The sequence below is a fragment of the Rhinatrema bivittatum genome, chromosome 5 (assembly GCF_901001135.1).
Source record: "Rhinatrema bivittatum chromosome 5, aRhiBiv1.1, whole genome shotgun sequence".
Lineage (NCBI taxonomy): Eukaryota > Metazoa > Chordata > Amphibia > Gymnophiona > Rhinatrematidae > Rhinatrema > Rhinatrema bivittatum.
In genome coordinates this window covers 116,313,337-116,338,460 of record NC_042619.1, presented here as the reverse complement: position 1 = coordinate 116,338,460, position 25,124 = coordinate 116,313,337, and the positions used below count along the sequence as shown (strand labels likewise).

Genomic DNA, 25,124 nt, shown 5'->3' with positions numbered 1-25,124 from the left:
GACAAAACTACTCACCCTAAGGACGATAACACCACTGCCCACGCACCAACAAAATACTGGGCACTATTCCATCTATATTATCGTCCCCAAGAAAGAGAGAACGTTCCGACCCATCCTGGACCTCAAGTCTGTCGATCGCTACCTGAGGTTCCACACTTCCGCATGGAAAACCTACACTCTGTCATAAGGGCAATACAGCTGGGAGAATTTCTGATCTCTCTCTGGATCTGTCAGAAGCTTACCTCCATATCCCAGTCCATCACGATCATCAGCGCTTTCTACGCTTCGCGATACTGAACCATCACTACCAGTTCCGGGCGTTACCTTCAGACTAGCTACTGCCCCTTGGACATTCACCAAAATCATGGTTGTAGTGGAGGCGACACTAAGGAAAGAAGGAATCCTCGTACATCCATATCTGGACGATTGGCTGATCTGGGCAAAATCCCTAGAGGAAAGTCACCAGGCGACCACCAGAGTTGATCTACTGCAGAATCTCGGGTGGGTGTCAGCACAACCAAGAGCTGCCTGCAGCCCTCCCAATCACTAGAATACCTGGGAGTCCAGTTTGACACTAAACAAGACACTGTCGTTCTTCCCCCCCCCCCCCCCCCCCCCCACAAGGAGAAGGAAACTGATGGACCAGTTGCGAAACCTGTTGACCTGTCTTCGCCCCAAGGTATGGGACTACCTCCAAGTCCTCGGCCTCATGATATCAACACTAGAAGTCGTCCCATGGGCAAGGGCCCACATGCAACCACTACAACGTTCCCTACTGTCGCGATGGAACCCAATGTCCCAGAACTACTCCATTTGCCTCCAGCTACCGGCAGAGGTGCGGACCCAGCTCCAGTGTTGGCTCAAGAAGACCATCTGAGCAAGGGAGTAAGGCTATCCCCACCGACCTGGGTCTTGCTCACCATGAATGTGAGCCTACGAGGATGGGGAGCCCACTATCAGGAACTGACGGCCCAGGGGCAATGGGACAAGGAAGAGTCGGGATAGACATCAAGCGACTGGAAGCCTGGGCAGTCAGACTAGCCTGCCTTCGATTCTGTCACAGACTCTGGGGCGAATCGGTCAGTCATGTCGGACAGCGCCACAACAATTGCCTACATAAACTGCCAGGGAGGAACCAGAAGCCAACAGGTGTCCCTGGAAATAGACCCCCTAATGGCGTGGGCAGAAGCAAGCCTACAAGGAATCTCAGCTGCCCACATCGTGGGAAAAGACAACATCACTGTGGATTACCTCAGCAGAGAGAGTCTAGACCCAGGGGAATGGATGTTGTCGACTCCAGCCTTCCAGTTGATAGTGAACCGCTGGGGAACACCAGCCATGGATCTTCTGGCAACCCGGTCCAACTCCCAAGTTCTTCAGCTGCAGATTAGAACCACAATCCCAGGGAATCGATGCCCTCATCCAGACCTGGCCACAGGAAGACCTGTTATATGCCTTTCCCCCATGGCCACTACTGGGTGGGATCATCTGCAAGATAGAACACCACAGGGGGTTAGTACTTCTAGTGGCCCCAGACTGGCTAAGAAGGCCATGGTATGCAGATATGCGAAGACTTCTGGCGGGGAACTCTCTGTGTCTACCCCCACACAGGGACCTGCTCCAGCAAGGACCAATCATCCACGAAGACCCAACTCTATTCTCTCTTACGGTCTGGCCATTGAGCGGACTCGCCTGAAGAAGAGCAGATATTCAGGGGCAGTGATTGACACCTTACTCCGAGCACGCAAGTTTTCCACATCTCTAACTCACATACGAATATGGAGAATATTCGAAGCCTGGTGTGAGGACCACGACATCCTGCCGCGGACAGTCAAAATCCCCATGAGCCTGGAATTTCTACAGGGTGGCTTGAAGAAGGGGTTGTCCCTCAACTCCATCAAGGTTCAAGTGGCCGTGCTGGCCTGCTTCAGAGCCAAAGTGGACAGCATCAGTCTATCATCCCATCCAGATGCTTCCCATTTCCTGAGAGGGGTCAAACAAATCCGCCCACCACTAAAGTGGCCGGTGCCCCTATGGAATCTCAACCTAGTATTAGACTTCCTGGCAGGAACTTCCTTCAGACCTACAAGCGGTCTGTCACTACGGCTTCTGAACTTGAAGACTGCATTCCTAGTGGCAATATGTTCAGCCCGTCGCATCTCCGAATGCCAAGCACTATCCTGTTGGGAACCGTTCCTTAGATTAACACCGGGATCCATACAGCTCCGCACTGTCCCCTCCTTCCTTCCAAAGGTGGTTTCTCATTTCCATCTAAACCAAACCATCTCACTGCCATCTCCAGATGAGCATAAGGACTCTGAAGATTCACGCCTTCTTCGCCATCTGAACGTTGGCAGACTCTTAGTCTGATACCTGGAAAGATCGGAATCCGTACGAAAGACGACCACCTATTCGTACTTCACAGCTGGAAGAAACAAGGGGAAGCGGCCTCGCGGGCAACCATAGCCCGCTGGATCAAAGAAGTAATCAAGGCAGCCTATGTAGAGGCAGAAAAGCCTCCACCTCTACAAGTCAAGGCCCATTCCACAAGGGCCCAGGCAGTGTCCTGGGCAGAAACCAAGATGCTGTCACCCGCAGAGATCTGTCGGGCGGTGACATGGTCCTCCATTCACACCTTCTCGAGGTTCTACCGCCGGGATGTTCAGGCCTGGGAGGACACAGCATTTGCAAGGGCAGTTCTAAGTGGGCCACGGGCAGCCTCCCACCCGGTTCGGGAGTAGCTTTTGTACATCCCATTGGTCCTGAGTCCATCTGCTACACGCTAGGAAATGGAGAAATTACTTACCTGATAATTTCATTTTCCTTAGTGTAGACAGATGGACTCAGCATCCTGACCATGGCTGCCCCAAAATCCGGATACCTCAGGTGACAATCCCCGAGAGCAAGACAAGCACAGGTAAGCCATGTTTTACCCCTAGTTTAAAACACCCATAGTTGCCGGGTGTCGGCGTTTTTCGGTTGAGTGCACTGGCGGTCTCCAGTTGGAAATAAGTTCAACCAGGCCAAGTTAATCAAGTTATTAAAACACACATATATCCACAATTGCTTTTCGAGGAGAATACTGAAGAGCAGAGCTTCCTGCACGGGTATATGTAGGCGGACGTCAGATTGAAATCTGATTCAGACTCCAACTGCTATCAGGAGCACACTATACCCATTGGTCCTGAGTCCATCTGTCTACACTAAGGAAAACAAAATTATCAGGTAAGTAATTTCTCCAACAGATTTTTTTTTTTTATTTAAATTTAATATTTATTAACTTTTCAATATTCACATCAAGTAAACATTATACAATTCGTAGATTTATAATCACAAATTAAATTCACTATCATAAACTTTTCATTTCTTACTCAGTTAAATCACCCAAGTTCTAATCTACTATTCCAAGCAATCCTGAGGGGATTTACATGACTGTTTACAAGAAATCAAAACATACTTTTCACGATAATATTAGACCGTCGCGTGAATGCAGTAGAACTTACAATTCAATGCTACGATTACTCCAGGTTTTGGGGGTTACTTGGTTCAAGAAACTTCTGCAATTGAGCAGGTTCAAAGAAAATGTACTTCGCATTTAAATGTTTAACAATACACTTACTGGGATACCTCAGGCTAAAACTGGAGCCCCTTGCAACTACTTCAGGCCTCAAAGACAGGAATTTCTTACATCTCTCCTGAGTAATACAAGATATGTCTGGATAAATCCAGATCTTCCTCCCTATTTCGCATAAATCTCTTTAAAATCAGATCTCTATCTGTCGAGAAGGTACATGAAAGAAATAACATCATTCTCTTTTTAACTTCAGATTCCAATGATAGTTCCAAAATCAGAGTCAGATTTGACGGGTTCTCTTCTTCCTGATCCGTTTCTTTAGCTTTTTCTCCCTTATTCGGAAGGTAATACACTCTTGATATCACCGGAAGCCCTTCTGAAGGTATTTTCAATATCTTTATCATATAATCCTTTAGCATTTCATAAGCAGAAATCTTTTATAAATGGAAAGTTCAATACTCGGAGATTTAAGTATTTTGTCTGATTTTCCATATTCTCAAGCTTCTTCACATTTATGTCTTCCACTCTCAAAATCTCAGTTTGAATATTTTCCACTTTATCCATACGTTGTTCCATCACATGCAACTTATTGGCCTGTTCAGTCATAGTTCTTTCAATTTTCTCAAACCTGTTATTGGACTCCAGTGTGATTTTAGTCAAATTGATAACAGCTCTTTCCAGCCCCTTCATAGCATGCCACAGGGACTCCATTGTTATCACCTTCGGCGTCTCCATAGGTGTATATCTTTCCAATAACTGTTTCTGAGCCAGATCTCCCCCTCCTATCGTATTCCTGCTCACAGCCTCCCAGATAGCTCTGTTCTCCTCGTCTTCGCTGGTTCTGGGTAAGCCACTCATATTAGATTTATCAAAGTCAATATTTCCAGGTAATATATGTAGCTCTAGAGGACTTACCCCAGCTAACACAGCTTCCGACGGGACCGGGGAGGGGGGGTTATCGGAGCGCCGGGACTTAGTGTGATCTCCTCGGCCAGCAAGACCGACATCCGCCCTATGTCGGCGTTTGCAGTGGCCACCTCCACCGGCAATTTTCCTGCTGCTTCAGTGGCGAAAAAAGTCTTAATCCTAGTTTGGCCAGCCTCGGAGATCGGCGATGATGAGGCCACTGCTTCTCTGAGCTTGGCTTTTCTTTTTGAATGCGGCATTTTCAAATAAAGAAACTTTTTTTCAAAGAATTCGGGGAGAGAGCATTTCACCGACCTTTCACGCGGCGGCCATCTTGAAATCCCCCAACAAACGATATTTTTCATCCGCGAGATATGTACCCACATCAGCCAACTTTATATAATACCTGCTTCCGTGCACATCTAATATTTTATATGTAACATAACTATGCGTATACTTTTATAAAATAGGCAGACAAATTGTGGATCCCTGCATTAAAAGAAATGTGTGTGTTGAAATATGTGTGTATTTTTGGGCTGGTGATAAGTGGCATTTTATAAACAGTGCAGCTTCCATGACACAATTTATAAAAAAAAACAAAAAACAGGTGTAACTTTAGGCACACCTGCTTGGGCGGGTATGTGCTGAGGTATACACACTATTGAAAATTACCCTCTTAATGTACACCAGACTGGGTTTTATATTAGTAGTTTCCACCTAGGAAAAGGTCTGTGGAGTCATTGTGAACAATACATTAAAATTCTCAGCTCAGGAGTGGTATAAAAAAAAGGGAAATTAAATGATAGGAATTGTTCACAAAGGAACAGAGAATATCATAATGCCCTCTGTATTGATCCAGAGTGCAACCACACCTTGAGTACAAAGAACAAGTAAAGGTACAGAGAAGTGCAACAAATATGATAAAGGGGATGGAATGTTTTCCTTATGAGGAAAGACTAAACAGGTTAGGGATCTTCAGCCTGAAGAAAAGGAGAGGTTTACAAAGTCATGAGTGGTGTAGAGCAGATTAATAGAGAGCCTTTCAAATAGTACCAGAATCACTCCATGAGAGTAACTGGTAGGAGATTTAAAAACACAGAGTATTTTTAGTCAACACATAATTAAGCTTTGGAATTTGTTGCCAGAGGATATGGTCAAGGTTAATAGTATAGCTGGGTTTACAAAAGTTTGTGCAAGCGTCAAAAATATATTACATCATAGAACGCTCTACACACAGTCTGGTAAAAGCAAAACTTAGTTTACTAAATGTTGTAAATATCTGGTATGAAATCAGCAAAGAGAAACAATATCATGAATATCAGTACAAGCACATAGCATCACAGTAGGCAGTACATAGATTAATCAAGTAAATAAGAATGCAATCACAGAGAAAAGAATAAAGAAAAGTTATTATATAGAGAATGCTCTCCTTATAGGTCCTCCTTGCTATGGAATTGTGTATTCTCAGTACAAAGGACTGTGCAATGCCAGGAACTCCACATATAGAACCAGCTATTCGCTGTCTTGTTTGTGGCTTGATCAACAACTCACTGCTGCACAAGCTTTATATACTCTCTCTGACTTTAGTCCAGTGCCTACAAGTTTAACTTTAACTTAATCATTCCCAGTTCTTCATCTCCTAGTTCTCTGTAAGACACATATGTTATGTCATCCCAAAGTTATATGGAAACCGAAGTGATTAGTAACATTGTTACCAGAACCTCGGTATATAAAAATGTTAAATAAAATAAGTTAGGTGTTTCAATTTGCACCCATAGCTCGGACATTAGCCATCTGGAGTTTCAAGCTGTAGCAATTAAGACTCATAGTTACAGAAAGATTTATGACTCCAGCTATGGCTGTTAGGGAGATATCCTATACTAATCTCCTGAACACTGGCTTTCATCAGTTTTATCTCTTAGAACAACAAATGTTAGAGGAACCAAATGTCTCTTGCCTCCTACCTTATCAGCTCATCAATAACAGCCTGAGACAGTGTCTCAGGTTTTAATAATTCTTATGCTTAAGCTGTGCTAAGTTATGTGCAATGTAGATATTTACCCACATTTACCAATTATCGGGGTTGTTTTGATCCATAGCTAACCCCACTTTTGTGTTACAATATCTTCCAGAAATCTTAAATAGCTCCCTAAAATCTTCTTACAGCAAGTTGTTGGAGGAAGGTAGGCATGGAGATAGCCACCTCCGATGTCTGTAAATGGGCAACAGAGAAGGGATCTTCCTTTTAAGATCTGCCAGGTACATGACCGGGACTGGCCACTGGTCTGACCCAGCATGGCACTTATGTCCTGAAGGATTTACAGGCATTGAGTTTTGCTAGAACCCATGGATAAGATAGATTTGTTAGTAATTGGCATTAGGGTGGGTATGAACATAATGCTGTTAGAGAATATTCTGTAGCAATAAAGAATTGTGCCAGGTAGAGCACGGTACAGAAGTCAAGTTTTTCTTTCAGTAACACCTCCTCTCTCTTCTAGTTATATGCACATAGTGAACTGCCAAGTATTTGATTTGTAACCATGGGTGCTCTAGTAGGTGACAGCAACAAGTCTATGCTTTTTTTTTTTTTTTTTTAACTTGCCCCTTTAACGTACACATTGAAACTGACATTAGAAAGATCTGCTTTGTTAAATTAAGAGGCATGTTATTCATGATTATATTCCATTTTACTTCAGTAGAAGCCTGCTGAAACAGCAGCTCGCTGCTCACTTTTTATTATAGCGACAAGTGCTATGACATGGAGGAAATCTCTGGCAAACTGCTGATTTTTTTCCATGGTTGGTTACAGCAATCCGTGGCTAGCTCCATGAAAATCAGTGGAGTCCTAGTGGATCTATGGCTCCACCATGAATATGTAGCATGTTTTATTGGACAACATTGTATAGCATATGCCTGCAACACTGCAAAGTACATAGAATATCACGCACATAAGGAACATGAGGCCCATCTAGTCTGCCTAACTTACTTACTTTATGGTGCATTACCTTTGACCCCAGTTGATTTCTGCCTTTCCCTTCTGTTCTTCACAACAAAAGATCCTCTATGCTTATCCCATGCTTTTCTGACTTCTGTTAGTATGTTTGCCTCTACCACCTTCCTGGAAGGCTGTTCCATGCATTCACCACCCTTTGCATGAGGTACCCTGGCCTAACCCCCTTTTTGTTCTAGAACTTTCCACTTAAATAGGCTTGCTTCTTGAGGAGTATTTATACATTTGAGGCATTTGAATGTCTCTGTCATATCGCTCCATTTCTCCTCTTCTCCTCTCTAGGGTACACGTATTTAGGTCCTTCAGTCTCATGTTGTAGTAGGGCTTTTGGTGCAGAACCTGCGCTGGTATCCCTTTTCTGGACTGATTCTGCACTTTCTATTTCATAGAAATGTGATGGCAGAAAAAGACCATACAACTTGTCCATCTACACCAATTATTTAGCTTTACAATCCCTCAGAGATCCTCCTATGTTTATTCCACGTTTTCCTGAATTCAGATACTGTCCTCGTCTCTACCGCCACCACAGAGAGGCTGTTGCATACATCACTACCCTCTCTGTAAAGAAATATTTCCTAAGATTACTCCTGAGTAATTTCCCATTTCACCCTCGTCTCATGATCTTTTGTTCTAGAGCCTCCTTTCCTCTCTCTATCTCGCCTTTCCTCTAGTATATGCATGTTTAGAATTTTAAGTCTGGTCCTCATACACTTTAGAACAAAGACCACTGATCATTTTAGTAGCCACCCTCTACAGACTCCAGCTGGTTTATATTCTTTTGAAAACTGAGCAGTCTCCAGAACTGCATACAGTATTCCAAATAAGGTCTCACCAGGAGTATGGCTTCCAGAATTGGGCGCAGCACTTCACTGGTGAGACCTCACATGACTATAGAGAAGAATGGTCTCCATTTTTTGTATTTGTTATGCCTCGTCCTATGCACCTTTAGCAATCCTTTGGCTCCATCATTTTGTACGGTTTTGCTACCTTCCGTTCATTGGATATGATCACCCCAAGGTCTCTTTCTTGCTTGGTAGACATAGGGGATGATACCAATCGTGTACTGCTCCCTGGCATTGCTCCACTTCTGATATGACCTTGCACTTTTTTGCATAGATTCTTAGCTGCCAGATACTTGACAGCTTCTCCAGCTTTGTTAGTTTATTTATTCTGTCTCCTCCCTCAAGGGTGCCCACTCTGTTGCATATCTTAGTGTCATCTGCAAAAGACGAATGTCTATTAAACTGTCTGCAGTATTGCTGTAAAAGATATTGAACTGAGCTGCTACCTGATCGCTCTTCTTTCTTCAGAGTGAACTCTTATTTACCACCCCCTTCTGTTTGATGATCAGCCAGTTTCTAATTCAGTCCACCAACTTGGGGCATACTTCCAGTATGGGTTATTTATTTATTTAAAGGTTTTTTATATACCGCGGAACGTTTCAAACATCACCTCGGTTTACAATGAACAATAATTTAGCAACAGGCTTTACAATCAATTCAGAAAGAACAAGCATATATCAATAAACCAGGCAAAGAGTAAACATATAGTACAATCCAAGTAGTGTACTTGGATTGTACTATATACATCCAAGTAGTGTACTGCATCCACCACCATCCTGTGATGTAATTTTCTGGTCTCGCAGTTGAAGAAATTGATCTGATTTCTTTGATTATGATCTCCATCTAATAAAACAATGCTTTCATTTGTTCCTGCTGGATTTCCTTCAGTAGAGAGTCCATTAATCTTTTCACCACTGATGTCAGATTCTAACACCATCCCTAAACATCTCCTCCTTCCTGAGGCACTCAACCTGTCTGCAGAGATCTCTTGAACAGATCCGTCAGCTGATCCACTAGGATCACCTCTGAGCTCTCTCAATATCCTAGGATGTGTCTCATCCAGTCTCATGGCTTTGTCCACTTTTGGTTCTGCTAGCTCTGTACAGGTCCTCTCTTCTGGAAATGATATATGCAGGCTTACCAATAATTGATGTTCCTGCTCAGATTACTTTTTTTAATCTGAAGGAGGATTTGTTTATCAGTTTCTCATTTTCATTGTCAGTCTCCATGCAGGCCTCCTTTTCCTCTTTTTTGTTTAATCCCACCTCTGCCCTCCCTCCTTTCACCAACACAAGTGAAAAAAACCACTTCCTCATCTTAAATTTTCTGATGAAATCCCCTGTTCCAGGTATCCTTTCCTGACCTCCTTTCAGATATTTTGTACTTTTGGAATGCCTTAGTTTTTCAGCCTTCTCTTTGGGAAACCATTCTGGTCTTGTTTTCCTCCTACTTTCATTTACTTTCCTGATATAAAAATTAATTGCCCTTACTCTGGTGCATTTTAGTTTGGTCCACTGTTCTTCTCATAGAGCCTCCTACCCTGCCAGCACCTCCTTAAGGAACGGATGCTCATTTGGTTCGCTCATTCATTGTGCATTTTTATACATGTACTTTTTTTAAGCGCCTAAAATGGAAATTATGCACGTAACTCCATAAAGAATTTCCACACACAAAATCCAAAGCAAAGGAGTGGAAATGCACATCCCTACCTTAAGGTACTTCAAAGTATCCACGTAGTGAAAAGGAGGAGTCAACCTTTTCCTGAGTTCATACTGAAGTGGGACCCTTTGCTTCAGTAAACTTTAACCTGCGCTCTGGCTTTCTGTTGTGCGGTTCAAGCTACACGAAGGAAGGAACATAAGAACATGCCATACTGGGTCCATCAAGCCCAGCATCCTGTTTCCAACAGTGGCCAATCCAGGCCATAAGAACCTGGCAAGTACCCAAAAACTAAGTCTATTCCATGTTACCATTGCTAATGGCAGTGGCTATTCTCTAAGTGAACTTAATAGCAGGTAGTGGACTTCTCCTCCAAGAACTTATCCAATCCTTTTTTAAATACAGCTATACCAACTGCACTAACCACATCCTCTGGCAACAAATTCCAGAGTTTAATTGTGTGTTGAGTGAAATAATTTTCTTTGATTAGTCTTAAATGTGCTAACTTCATGGAGTGCCCCCTAATCCTTCTATTATTCGAAAGTGTAAATAACAGATTCCCATCTACTCGTTTGAGACCTCTCATGATTTTAAAGATCTCTATCATATCCCCTCTCAGCTGTCTCTTCACCAAGCTGAACAGCCCTAACATCTTTAGTCTTTCCTCATAGGGGAGCTGTTCCATCCCCTTCATCATTTTGGGTGCCCCTTCTCTGTACCTTCTCCATCGCAATTATATCTTTTGAGTTGCAGCGACCAGAATTGTACACAGTATTCAAGGTGCGATCTCACCATGGAGTGATACAGAGGCATTTTGACATTTTCCGTTTTATTCACCATTCCCTTTCTAATTCCCAACATTCTGTTTGTGTTTTTGACTGCCGCAGCACACTGAACTGACTATTTCAATGTGTTATCCACTATGATGCCTAGATCTCTTTCTTGGGTTGTAGCACCTAATATGGAACCCAACATTGTGTAACTAGAGCATGGGTTATTTTTCCCTATATGCATCAGCTTGCACTTATCCACATTAAGTTTCATCTGCCATTTCGATGCCCAATTTTCCAGTCTCACAAGGTCTTCCTGCAATTTATCACAATCTGCTTGTGATTTAACTACTCTGAACAATTTTGTATCATCTGCAAATTTGATTACCTCACTCGTCTGATTTCTTTCCAGATCATTTAAAAATATATTGAAAAGTAAGGGTCCCAATACAGATCCCTGAGGCACTCCACTGCCCTCTCCCTTCCACTGAGAAAATTGTCCATTTAATCCTATTCTCTGTTGCCTGTCTTTTAGCCAGTTTGTAATCCACGGAAGGACATCGCCACCTATCCCATGACTTTTTACTTTTCCTAGAAGCCTCTCATAAGGAACTTTGTCAAACGCTTTCTGAAAATCCAAGTACACTACATCTACCGGTTCACCTTTATCCACATGTTTAACTCCCTTCAAAAAAGTGAAGCAGATTTGTGAGGCAAGACTTGCCTTGGGTAAAGCCATGCTGATTTTGTGCCATTAAACCATGTCTTTTCTATATGTTCTGTGATTTTGATATTTAGAACACTTTCCATTATTTTTCCTGTCACTGAAGTCAGGCTAACCAGTCTGTAGTTTCCCGGATCACCCCTGGAGCTCTTTTTAAATATTGGGGTTACATTAGCTACCCTCCAGCCTTCAGGTACAATGGATGTTTTTAATGATGGGTTACAAATTTTTACTAATAGATCTGAAATTTCATTTTTGAGTTCCTTCAGAACTCTGGGGTGTATACCATCCGGTCCAGGTGACTTACTACTCTTCAGTTTGTCAATCAGGCCTACCATATCTTCTAGGTTCACCGTGATTTGGTTCACTCCATCTGAATCATTACCCATGAAAACCTTCTCCAGTACGGGTACCTCCCCAACATCCTCTTCAGTAAACTCCGAAGCAAAGAAATCATTTAATCTTTCCGCGATGGTCTTATCTTCTCTAAGTGCCCCTGTAACCCCTCGATCATCTAACGGTCCAACTGACTCACTCACTCACAGGCTTTCTGCTTCGGATATATTTTAAAAAGTTTTTACTGTGAGTTTTTGCCTCTACGGCCAACTTCTTTTCAAATTCTCTCTTAGCCTATCTTATCAATGTCTTGCATTTAACTTGCCAACACTTATGCATTATCATATTTTCTTCTGTTGGATCCTTCTTCCAGTTTTTGAATGAAGATCTTTTGGCCAAAATAGCTTCTTTCACCTCCCCTTTTAACCATGCCGGTAATCGTTTTGCCTTCTTTCCACCTTTTTTAATGTGTGGAATACATCTGGACTGTGCTTCTAGGATGGTATTTTTAACAATGACTATGCCTCTTGCACACTTTTTACCTTTGTAGCTGCTCCTTTCAGTTTTTTCTAAGTACTTTTCTCATTTTATCAAAGTTTCCCTTTTGAAAGTTTAGTACGAAAGCCATGGATTTGCTTATTGTCCCCCTTCCAGTCATTAGTTCAAATTTGATCATATTATGATCACTATTGTCAAGCGACCCCCACCACCGTTACCTCTCAACAAATCCTGAGCTCCACTGAGAATTAGATCTAAAATTGCTCCCTCTTGTCTGTTCCTGAACCAATTGCTCCATAAAAATGTAATTTATTCCATCCAGGAACTTTATATTTCTAGTATGTACCGATGATACATTTACCCAGTCAATATTGGGGTAATTGAAGTCTCCCATTATTACCGCACTACCAATTTGGTTAGCTTCCCTAATTTCTCTTAGCATTTCACTGTCAGTCTCACCATCTTGACCAGGTGGACGGTAGTATACTCCTTATCACTATAGTCTTCTCTGACACACAAGGGATTTCTATCCATAAAGATTCAATTGTGCATTTAGTTTCATGCAGGATGTTTATCCTGTTGGACTCTATGCCATCATGGACATAAAGCGCCACACCGCCTCCCGGGTGCTCCTCTCTGTCATTGCGATATAATTTGTACCCCGGTATAGCACTGTCCCATTGGTTGTCCTCCTTCCACCATGTCTCTGAGATGCCAATTAAGTCTATGTCATCATTCACTGCTGTACATTCTAATTCTCCCATCTTACTTCTTAAACTTCTCGCATTAGCATACAAACATTTCAAAGTTTGTTTTTTGTTTGTATTTGCATTCTGCTTTTTAATTGATAGGGATAAGTTAGAATTTTTTAGCTCAGGTGAGTTTTTAGTCACTTGGACTACTTTTTCTTATTGGAACCTCACTGTTGGGATGCCCTAATTCTAATGCATCATTAGTATCCTTTAAAGATACCTCTCTCCGAACCATGCGCGGCTGAGCGACTGTCTGCTTTCCCCTTTGCTCTAGTTTTAAAGCTGCTCTATCTCTTTTTTTTTTTTTTTTTAAAGGTTCGCGCCAGCAGTCTGGTTCCACCCTGGTTAAGGTGGAGCCCATCCCTTCGGAAGAATCTCCCAGTTCTTAACAAAACTGAATCCCTCTTCCTTGCACCATTGTCTCATCCACGCATTGAGACACTGGAGCTCTGCCTGCCTCTGGTGATCTGTTCGTGGAACAGGGAGCATTTCAGAGAATGCTACCCTGGAGGTTCTGGATTTAAGTTTTCTACCTAGGAGCCTAAATTTTGCTTCCAGAACTTCCTTCCCACATTTTCCTATGTTGTTGGTGCCCACATGTACCACGACAGCCGGCTCCTCCCCAGCACTGTCTAAAATCCTATCTAGGTGACACGTGAGGTACCCCATCTTCTCACTAGGTGGGCATGTTACCAGGCGATCCTCACGCCCACCAGCCACCCAGCTATCTACATTCCTAATAATCGAATCACCAGCTATGATAGCCGACCTAACCCTTCCCTCCTGGGCAGTAGGCCTTGGGGAGATATCCTCAGTGCGAAAGCACAATGCATCACCTGGAGAGCAGGTCCTTGCTACAGGATCATTTCCTGCTGCACCAGGTTGATGCTGTCCTATCATGAGACCTTCTTCCTCCAAGGCAGCACCAGGGCTGCCAGTCTGAAGTTGGTACTTGGCTACAATGTCCCTGAAGGTCTCATCTATATACCTCTCTGATGCCTCAACTCCTCCAGGTCTGCCACTCTAGCCTCCAGAGATCGGATTCATTCTCTGAGAGCCAGGAGCTCTTTGCATCGCATGCACATGTACAACTTCTCACCGGCGGGTAAAAAAAAAATCATACATGTGACACTCGATGCAAAAGACTGGGAAGCCCCCCTCTTGCTGCTGGACTGCTGCCTTCATCTCAAATTTGTTCAGTTCCTACTTAAGTTTTAGGTTGCTATGGGAGTAGGAATGTGTCTAATGTCCTTTAAATGTATTAATGAATTCACTATATGTCTGGTAGTGGCCTACAAGGGACTGATCAAACTCTCAAGGTTTTATTTTTTTTTGGGGGGGGGGGGGTTAAGTGGCACCTGCCTATAAATTAAAGGATGAGCTAGGGGTGCTAGGAAGCCGTGATCGAATCCATAAAGCAGCTCTCCGGCTAGCGGCTAACTATCCTGGCCCCTTTTTGCAAAGAAAACTTCCATTGCTTTTCACACAGCTAGTACCACCATGAGTGTAACTTTGGAGTACTTTCATTTCTGGATCCGATAGGGTTAATAACTCTAAGTTTGAGTTTAGAGGATGGTGAATACTTCATGGTAAATGACTGGAGGTGATGTGTTGTGATAGCTGGAATTATTTTCCTCAAAATGAATCTAATTCTTTGATATCTTAATTTTTATAGGCAAGTTTGGATTATTTTGGAGAGAGGAGGACTGATACAAGTATGAGCACTAAATTTCAAGGTGTTGAAACTCCCTCTCAGGTAAGTATGTAATATTAATAAACACATGCAAAATCAAAATTCCCTAGAAAACACATTCTTAAATAGTATTTTCCATGTTTGTACTGATGGTCACATGTCACCTTGTGGCACCTGCTAAGCTTAGAGATTTAGAACTTGGACCTCTGCTGAGCAGCCAACAAAGTTGAATTAGGCCAGATTTCAGTCTCTGTCTGTATAATTTGTCCCCGAACCTGCCTCTCATGTACGCTGCCCTGGGCCTTTGCATTTCCAGATGTCTTGAGGTTTTCAGCCATTTCTTTTTGGCAGATGTCCTATGAGTGTGCTGATCCCTCATTAGTTTGAATCCAAGTAAAATACATGTGAAGAAAAGGGAATTGCTTGAAGGTAACATACTCTTGGATTCACACAGCCCTCTCCCTCACCGCACATTTGGCTTCTCTCTAGGCCCCGCACTAACCTAGGCTGAAGAGGAATAGATGGTTGGTGTGTTGATGACATCGTTCCAAGTTCTAGAACACCAAGCTTGGGAAGTGCCATGCAACAGGTCACATGTGTCATCAGTGAGAAGGCATAAAAATGCCACCTTCCGAGGACAAGCATCACACACACATAATTATTATGCCTTCATATCTCACTTATAATTTTTTTAATCCCTTTGCTCAAATTCTTTCTCCTTTTCCATCCCGGGCTGCCTAACCCTGCTGCCACCATCCTTCCAGTACTCTCCCTATCTGCCTAATTCTTAGCCTATCAACTGCGAAGATCTTTGTATTTTTGTGAATCCTGTTATGAAATCATTACTCTTTAAAAAAAAAAAAAAAAAGTTCTGATGCCTGCTTCATAGCTAACTTTGGGTTTGCTCCCTTTTTACTTTCTCTCCACTGCCTTCCCTTTCATCTCCTTATTCAACAGAAATGCCTCAAAATTAGTAATTTCTGTGGTCCAGTTTGGTGCACTTCCGTACTTACAATCTCTTATCTCATCGTACATTCCATCCTGTGCGCTTCATCCCCAAACCAAGGTCCCGTTTTGGCCTGTACACCATTACCCTGTGCTTCGTCATTATTATTTTTTTTTATCTGGTTCCTTATCCAAGATTTGTGTTAGAAAAGCAAAGAAATACATGAGTATTCTTACACTAAAGAGAGAGCAAGAATTGAGTGGGATGAGAAATATGGCAATATTGAAGAGGTGGTTTTATGTGTGGACCAGGGAGGGAGGATAGTGATGGCAGGTCTGAACTCCGAGAGGAAACTTGTTCCAGAACATGGGTGCAAGGAAGGAGAAGGCATGATAGCGAGAGGTAGCCTGTTTAGTGCAGTGTTGGAGCGTGGGGATAGTATGGAGAAGAGGCGAGGTGGAGGGGAGCAATACTGATTAAGATTGGAGAGAGTGAGTGGTGAACCAGATTATGGGCAAAGACTGGGAGCGTGAAGATGGCATGTTTGACAGGTAACCAGTGGAGAGAGGACATCAACTGAGTGATATCAGAATAACAAGTTTGTTGGAATAGAAGTTGCTGAAGAAGTTAAGTCAGACTGCATACAATCAGATTGTCCAACAAGGAAGCCATTACAGTTGTTTCCTCTTCTCTGGAGTTATATAGGGCCTAAATGAGTAAATGTGTGTTTGTGCCAGAGGAGAGATAGGGGAGATAAGATAGACATTCAGATACCTGAAAGGTATTAATAAATGCAAAAGTAGAAAAACTTTTACAGCGCAAAGGAAAATATAGAGCAAAGGGTCATGAGCTGCCAAGGAAATAGATTCAGGAGCAACATCCGGAATTTCTTTTTTTTTTTTTTTTTCAAAGAAAGAGTGGTGGGCATATGGAACGCCCTTCCTGGTGCAGGTGCTAGAGGCTAATTTAATATTTGTTCTAACTAAATTCTGAGTCATATCTTTGTTTGAAAAAGTGCTAAAGCTGTAACACACTTTGAGGGATAGAATAAGCATAATGTGAAGAGCTAGCAGAAGCACAGTCTAGTTGCATGTATTTAAATGTCCCAGGCGCCTCACTCAAATGAGTCAACAACTAGTCTTGGAGCTGCCGGAATGAATGGCAAAATGGGTAGTATGAAATGCAGACACCTGTGTAGACGGGTCACTTCAGCAGACTGCAACGATAGAACTAAACTAGTGGCTGGTCTGCCTGGCAGGCTGCAAGTGCAGCAATAACCAGGCGTCCTGGCAGAAGCGCAGCTGCTCTGATTTGGCAAGCTGTGCAGCTGTGCAGGGAACGTGTGAGGCTGCGTATTCAAGCAACAGCTGCACTGGTATTGGTAGCTAGACATGGGAAGGGAGGGGTCCCTGGGGATCTTGTCTGCTCATCTGCCTAAGATTGGTAGAGTACAGATGAGAGAGAGATAAAAGGTGTCCTGGTTAAGGAGAGAGCTTACAAGCAGTTGCAGTGTGAACAGGAATAAGTGAGCAGACTAAATGGGGCGGTTGGTCTTTTTCTGCTGCCATTTACTGTTAGCTTAAGAAAATAAAAAATGTGGTGAACGAGAACCTCTAAAGTTGGAGAAGAGTGGATTTTATAGATCTTAAAAAAGAGAGGAACAGAGTGAAGAAATGTAGGTGAACAAAAGAGGGGTCAAGAATGACAGCTTCCCACGCCCCCGAATTATTTTACACCATCAGAAAAAGAGGAGGACAGACACAATAAAAAGAATCTTTAAAGGAGTGCCTGCATGATCTGAACTGAGGCAAGGGTAAAAATGAACTCCATTCTGAGAGGGGCGAAGCAACCAAAATGATAAAGGGAATTGAACAGCTCCCCTATGAGGAAAGGCTGAAGAGGTTAGGGCTGTTCAGCTTGGAGAAGAGACGGCTGAGGGGGGATATGATAGAGGTCTTTAAGATCATGAGAGGTCATGAATGAATAGATGTGAATCGGTTATTTACACTTTTGAATAATAGAAGGACTAGGGGGCATGCCATGAAGTTAGCAAGTAGCACATTTAAGACTAATCTGAGAAAATTCTTTTCACTCAACGCACAATAAAGCTCTGGAATTTGTTGCCAGAGGATGTGGTTAGTGCAGTTAGTGTAGCTGGGTTCAAAAAAGGTTTGGATAAGTTCTTGGAGGAGAAGTCCATTAACGGCTATTAATCAAGTTTACTTAAGGAATAGCCACTGCTATTAATTGCATCAGTAGCATGGGATCTTCTTAGTGTTTGGGTAATTGCCAGGTTCTTGTGGCCTGGTTTGGCCTCTGTTGGAAACAGGATGCTGGGCTTGATGGACCCTTGGTCTGACCCAGCATGGCAATTTCTTATGTTCTTAAGCATTGTAGATGAATTTCCTTTTTCCTGACACTTCTGCTTCTCTGCTCTTCCTCTTTCTGTCCGTCCTGCTTCGGGGTTCTTCCCTGTGACCTCCTGGTTTGTCTGTGTTTCTTGAGCTCAGTGATCCCCTGGCTTGCTGTAGAGGGGTGCAGGTTGGGGAACCGACAGAGCCCCTGCTTACCGCACAAATGCAACGTTTTCTTGCAGAGCAGATATGTCGGGTACTATGAGCTCGTGAAGAACAAGTACAAGTGGCAGCTCCCAGCCGAGAGAAAATTCAGGATCAAAAGCTTCCTAGTTCATTCCATTAATGGTAAGAGAGACTTGATGTGGAAATTTACCAGATGGGAGCTGGGTGAATCTGGGACATTGGTTTCACCTTGCACCGGTAGTGAGCAAGCGGTTCATATGGGGGGAGGAGCAAGGCATTTGAGTGACTGAACCTGAGGAAAATTGCACTAATATAAAGGTTTCTATGCTAAGATAGTGCACATAAAAATGGCTATCATGTTCTGCAGGCAGTATTTTCCTGCTCCCTCCTGCTTCTTCTCCTTTTCTCCTTTCTGCTTTTCCTGCCTGCCCGCCTTTCATGGTTTGGTCTCCTCTTTCCTATGCGTGTTCTCCTCCATTCCTCGTTCCTTTCCTCTTACATTCTCTCTCTTGATTCTTTTCCTCACCCGATCCCTGGTTTCCCTGCCACTTGCAGGAGGAGCAGCATTAAATTCATTCAGGTACTGTAGGTACTGGTAATCCGCTTTGAAGCGCTGAAAAGTGGAATATAAAACTCTAAATACCTGAAATGACAAGAGGCGGGTGGCACCTTATAGGCTAACCAGTTTATTGAGGCATCTGACAAAATGGACTCTGTCCTCGAAATCTCACGCCTCAATAAATTGCTTAAGTCTATAAGGTGCCTCCTGCCTCGTGTCATTTTTGCTACACCTGACTAACACAGCTATCCCTCTGAAGATATTAAATACCTCGTCAGCATTCTCTGCCATAGGCGTGGGGTCAGTCTTGTAATATGAACCATGAAATCTATGGGGATCAACACCATTCAAACTGCGAGACTGAACCGGACCAGCTGGGTTGGGAGGGAAGGGAAGAGAGGAGATGGAAATCTCCCACATAATCTAGCCCCACTATAATCAGGGACAAAGGCTAATTGGGGTCACTAGTCCATATTGGGGACATCTGCTACACACTGCTTCTGATCTGTAACCTTTTGAAAGTACAATGCTGGCACCACATAGCTTTACTATACAAGGGAGCCACAGATTCTGAAGTACATTTTTAGAATAGCTGATCAAAAGAGCATGCATCCTGTAATACATCTATATATTTATACCTATGCACAGTGCAACACTATTTATCTGAAATGGTCGGGGCTGAGGCTATTCTGGATAATTGAGTTCTTCAGCTAGTCAGCATTCCCCCTTATTCACTTTGAATCTTCACGTCTGTGTGGAAAATCTTGCTCTTCATTAACCCAGGCCGGGACATAGACAGACTCTCATTGCCATGCTGCAGGAAACACTGGTCAGCACGCTGTCCAAATCTGAGCTCCTCCTAATGCCTCGCATTTAGCTGCTCCCGTTTATGGAGTTGCGCGCTGCATAAAGCATCAGATTCCGGTCTCTGTGTCCTTCATACGTACTGTAGATTGCTGTTTGTCTGACACTGTATTCCTTCTGGAGGTTAGCAATGCTTGTCCCATGATCGTTGTTTTTAAGAAGCTCCACTTCCTGTACAATGGATAGCATGTATCTCTTCCGTTTCACTTCTGAAGTGATTTTTCAACATCTGAGTTTAAGGATTGTTTATATATACAGACACAGATATACAGCAAGGCACGGCACCATTTATCTAAAGATCCATTAACAAGAAATTCTCATTACATGGAAAATATCACGGTCCCTAGTCTGTGATCTATTATCCAGAGCAACCTTGATACCTGGAATTTTTATGTCGAGCAGATGTCCAAAATCAGTGCCTCATCCTCCTTCTCATCTGTCTGCAGCTGGCACAGCCACAGCAGATCAGCAGCATTCCTCCTCTCCTGTTCATAGTGCTTCTGGCAGAAAAGGGGCCAAGTGGTTGAATCTGCTGCAAGCCATTCCTATACACACACAGCCATAGCAGCTCAGCTTCCCTGCTCTTTTCTTGTTCTGGAAGCAGTCGTGAGTCCAGCAGAAAAAGAGCCACTGCCAGCGCCATGAGAGAGATTGAGATTATCCTATATAAGGTTAATTTCAGAATATGGAGTTGAGGAACCCCCTGTCCTATGCAATGTTTATTTACAGTTGCTATTGGAAGAGTCTGCTTTCTCTTTCTGCCCTATCCCCGAAACCTATACAGTGTGGCTGTTTCCTGGGCTTCCCCTAACTCCCAGTTTCTGTTTATGCACCCACTAAAGGAACATTGACATCTCTCCATGTGCGGCAGGAGGAGGTTTTTTAAGGGCCATTGTATAAAAGTGCACGATCATCATCTGTTAACATGCATACTAACAGCAGATGTTAATGAGATGCAGAGCAGTGCATGCGTTCCAGACGCGACAGTTCATGCAGATGTTATCGCAAAAATCTAATGACACATCTATGAACTATTTTGTGCAGGTAGTTTCGGATTGTTGGGTTGTTTTGTTTTTTTTGTTTTTTTTTGCCATGCTAGTAGATAGATCAGTTTGGGGGTTTTTTTTGCATAGTGTTGCATCTCTTTATGTCATCAGCATAAATTTCACGTTACCACGATTGCAAGCTAGCTTGCACATGTTGACGGCACGGTTAACAGGTGTTCACTTCTTGCAATACTACATTTGGTTCCTTAGTACTGAGAGCGCCTGTCACGGACTGTGCTGCCAAATGCTGGGGAGGGAGAGGATCCCAGGGGAGAATCGGAGGCAGAGGCTGGAGGGGAAGGGGAGAGGAGAGGGGTAGATGAAAGGAAAGGGAAAATGCTTGATGATGGAAGGGGGACAGGAGACAGAAAAGGTGATCTTGACACTTCAGATTTCACCCCTCCTTTTTATTCTCTATGAGACATTCTTGTCTTGAGTAAGTTTCTGAAATGAACTCTGCCTAGATATAATGCTGCTTTGTATGTATATTGGAAATATATGTGTGTAATATAATTGGAAATACTTCCTTAAGAGAGAGAACTGTAACTCATGAGAACACAGTCCTTCCAGCTCCACATTTTCAGCTGTGTTCAGGGTGCCTCTGGACTGGCATCCACCTGCCTGCCAAACCCTATCCTCAAAGGATATCAGACTAAATATTTTGCAGTAATGATACCCACCCCTTAAATTGCTGCAGTTATTGAGTAATGTAATGTAAAATCAAAGTGATAAAATATTCAGTAATAAAAATCCAAAATGAGCATGCCTAGCAACCTTCTCTCTGAGGGGACTTATAAAATCGCTGCCAGACTTTTTTTTTTTTTTTTTTGGGTCTTGGCAGTTTTCATCTTCTCATTTTGGGTTTCCAGCTATGTGGAAACTTGGACTAAGATCCAGGGCCACGGGCCTCCATTCACAATGGCTTGGGGGATTTTCCCCATTTTATAGCCGCAGTTCATCAAGCCCAGTCATTCCGCTTCAAGGGTCCGTGCACCAGGGCTCCTGCTGGAATCCTGCAAATCGCAGGCCCTAAATCCCGGTCACTGGGTGTTGCTGCTAAGCGATGACTGTGACAGACTGCCCCCCAGGGGCTGTGAGTGATGACTCTGCAGCATCCCCGGCTGGCCTGATCAATGGAAGACTTGAGCTGAGAATTGAACGCAGGGCCTCTGTTTGGCAATGCGTGGCACTGCCACCAAGCCGGCCCTGTTGCCAGACTCCTGTTCAGTCAAAAAAACACATTTCTGGTGCAGTTTTCAGAGTGGCAGTGAGGAGGCAGAAAAACAGGAAGGCAAATAATTGGGGCATGATGTGGGGGCTCGCTAGCCTTGGACCGTTCACCCTGGCAAAAAACAAAGTTCTGCTTGCTGAATTCACCAGTACCTAACTAGGAGCCTTCACCAGGCCAAGGTACTGACAGAGATGGCAGTACAGAGGTTGTGTAGGATTTGGGTGAGGATGGTGGAGTCCAGGTAAAGTTTTAAAAATAGAAAGTGCAAATGTTCCACATGACAATATGTAACCCTGTGACTTTTTTTTTTTCCCAACTTTGTTAGCCCTTGGTGCAGTTTTAATCAAAATGATTTTCATTTGTTCTAGGGGTTGGAAAAAGCAATGGAAGTGATCTAAAAGTAGAGATAATAATGAAAAAAGAAGTTGTATTCCAGTGCATTTGTGAATCTCAGGAAAACTGCAAGGTAACAGGTCTCCTCCATCTACTGACTCTTTCTTCCGGACTCTGCCCGCTGTGTGAAGACCCTCATCATAAGATGAATCTGTAAAGCAGTTCCAACCTGTGGCCTAGCTTTACTATGATCCTTAGGAATAATGAATAACCAATTATTTTCCTGAAAAAATGATCTTATAAAGTAAATTATCCTAATGGTCAAAAATATGATATTAATAGTCAAAAATATGTGTTTGAAAACGGACTATATATCTTTACATGGTAATCACTCCTGGGGTTTTTTTTAAGGATAAAGATAGACAAAGATTATAAGAAAAACTATAGCACAAAAAACAGATTAGGCTAAAACTGTTTGATGCCTTGTGGCTGATGGACTGGAATGAAGAAGAAGGTAGTATTCTCCATGCTGTATGCATAACTTAACATTCTGCTTTAGGGAAGCTCAGATCTAATCAGACCTGAATGCTTAATACTGACTTTCTGTACAGGGCAGCACTTAACATGAGTAAATGGCTTTTGAAAATAGCTATGATAGTATGTAACACTTACATGCGTAACTCCTTTTGAAAATTCATCTGTTTATATACAAAAAAAAACAAATTACAAAACTTCAAAGTAATATCTGAATGATTCAACAGGTTATAAAAATAAAATTCAAAAACTTCAAACAGATCAGTAATTTAATACATTTTATTCACAAAATAATGCATATAAGAACATAAGATATGCCATACTGGGTCAGACCAAGGGTCCATCAAGCCCAATATCCTGTGTCCAACAATGGCCAACCAAATCACAAGTATCTGGCAAGTACCCAAACATTAAATGAATAAATCCCAAGCTACTAATCCTTATTGATTAATAGTTTATGGTCTTCTGCTCTAGAAACTTAAAATGTTTTGGATAATACCCAGTTACACTAACTGCCATAACCACATCCTCTGACAATGAATTCCAGAGTGAAAGCAGAGTTGCTTATCTCAAACAAGAGTTCTCCTAGGACAGCAGGATGTTAGTCCTCACACATGGGTGACATTATCGGACGGAGCCCGGCATAAAAAACCCATGCCAAAGCCTCCAGAAACCTTGACTGGCAACTGAGCACGCCACTATCCACGCGGGGTCCCTCTTCAGTCTCGTAACATAGAATTATGAAAAAATAAACACAGGAGAAAGCAACTCCCGGGAGGCAGGCAGGTTTCATGTGAACTAACATCCTGCTGTCCTATGAGAACACCTGTTAAGGTAAGCAACTCTCACAGGACAAGCAGGATGGCAGTCCTCACACATGGGTGAATCCCTAGCTAAAGGCTGTTCCTGAGCAACAGGCACCCAACATTGGTGCTGCTGGTAAGGGGGGAAAAAGCCTGAATCCGAAAAATGGATCCAAGGCAGGAATAGTTGGGTTCTACAGCTGAAAGATTCTGGAGGACAGACTGGCCGAAGCTGCTATTGCGTCAGCCATCCCTGTCCAGACAGTAGTGAGAGGCAAAAAAGTGTGGCGGGAACTCCACGTTACAGCCTTGAAGATCTTGTCTAAGGGGACCGCTCAAGTGGGCCACTGAAGCTGCCATGGCTCTGACGGAATGAGCCTTGACATGGCCACTAAGTTGCAGTCCCGCCTGAGTATAGCAGAAGGAAATGGAATCCGCCAGCCATATAGGATTATAACCCGCATCACCAGTACCCTCATGGGTAACCCCCCCCCACATCCACAATCCAACCCTTATTTCCAAAAATCAATCCCTTGACTCCAACATTCATTTAAAAACAATTAATAAAAATTAGGAAAGTTCAGTTGCTAATGTGGTCTTGCAATACCAAAATATGATGATTCCAAAGGGACCTCAAAGAATTATCAGTGATAATACATCTACCTATGAATGACATATATGTGAAATGAAGAAACATCTCTGCAGATCATTGGGATGTATAAAAATGGCAGAACACTTGGAATAACGATGGTTCTAAGCTATGAGGATGCGTCTTCACTATTGAGGAATCTATATATGTAATATATAGAAACATCATTGGGTTATAAGACTACTGAGGTATTTAAAAAGGCAGGATATTGGAATTGCGTAACATCTTTGAGAGATATGCAGATGTACTGTCATCACTGATTCTTTAAGGTCCTTGTGAAGACAGCATTAGCAACAAAACTTATCTATGTTTTTTCTTAATTGTTTTTAATGAATGTTGTGATTAAAGGATTGATTTTTGGATATAAAGGTTGGGTTGTGGATGTGAGCTTTTTTTTTTTTTTAGGTGTGAGGGAATTGGTGATGTGTGTTAATCCTATGTTGGTGGTTTATGTGATTGTATATTTATTACATTATGAATAAAACATATTAAATTACTAGACTTTATGAAGTTTTTAAATTTTTTGTAACTTATTGAATGATTCATTGTATATTATTTTGAAGTTTTGTTGTTTGCTTTTTGTATATAACTTTTTTTACATTCTCCTTGGGTGCTGATAAAGGAAGAAAAATAACTGATACTTTTATTATTCCACTTGTAGCATACTAGGGTTCAGGAATATTTTCCTCCTTTGGGTTATCACTTGGTATTTAATTTACAATGTGTCATGCGTTAATGTTGACGGTTGTCATTTTTATGATAAGTATTTTCAGCAAAATCCAGTAAACTTCTAATTAACGCCTCAGAAAAATATATTCAAATGTGTTGGAGACCGTATCGGGCACAAAAAGGGAT

At 42.6% G+C, this 25,124-nt stretch overlaps 1 protein-coding gene across 3 annotated transcripts in view; it reads left to right on the top strand.

Annotated features, from left to right (window-relative positions):
• The window catches only part of LOC115092159 (phosphatidylinositol 3,4,5-trisphosphate 3-phosphatase TPTE2-like), a 90,287-nt gene that overhangs the window by 50,282 nt on the left and 14,881 nt on the right, over positions 1–25,124 (top strand). For all 3 annotated transcript variants that reach the window (XM_029602776.1, XM_029602777.1, XM_029602775.1), the window contains exons 14-16: positions 14,747–14,827; positions 18,307–18,412; positions 22,319–22,416. In XM_029602776.1, coding sequence (XP_029458636.1) covers positions 14,747–14,827; positions 18,307–18,412; positions 22,319–22,416 — 285 coding nt within the window. The remainder of the gene's footprint in view (positions 1–14,746; positions 14,828–18,306; positions 18,413–22,318; positions 22,417–25,124) is intronic.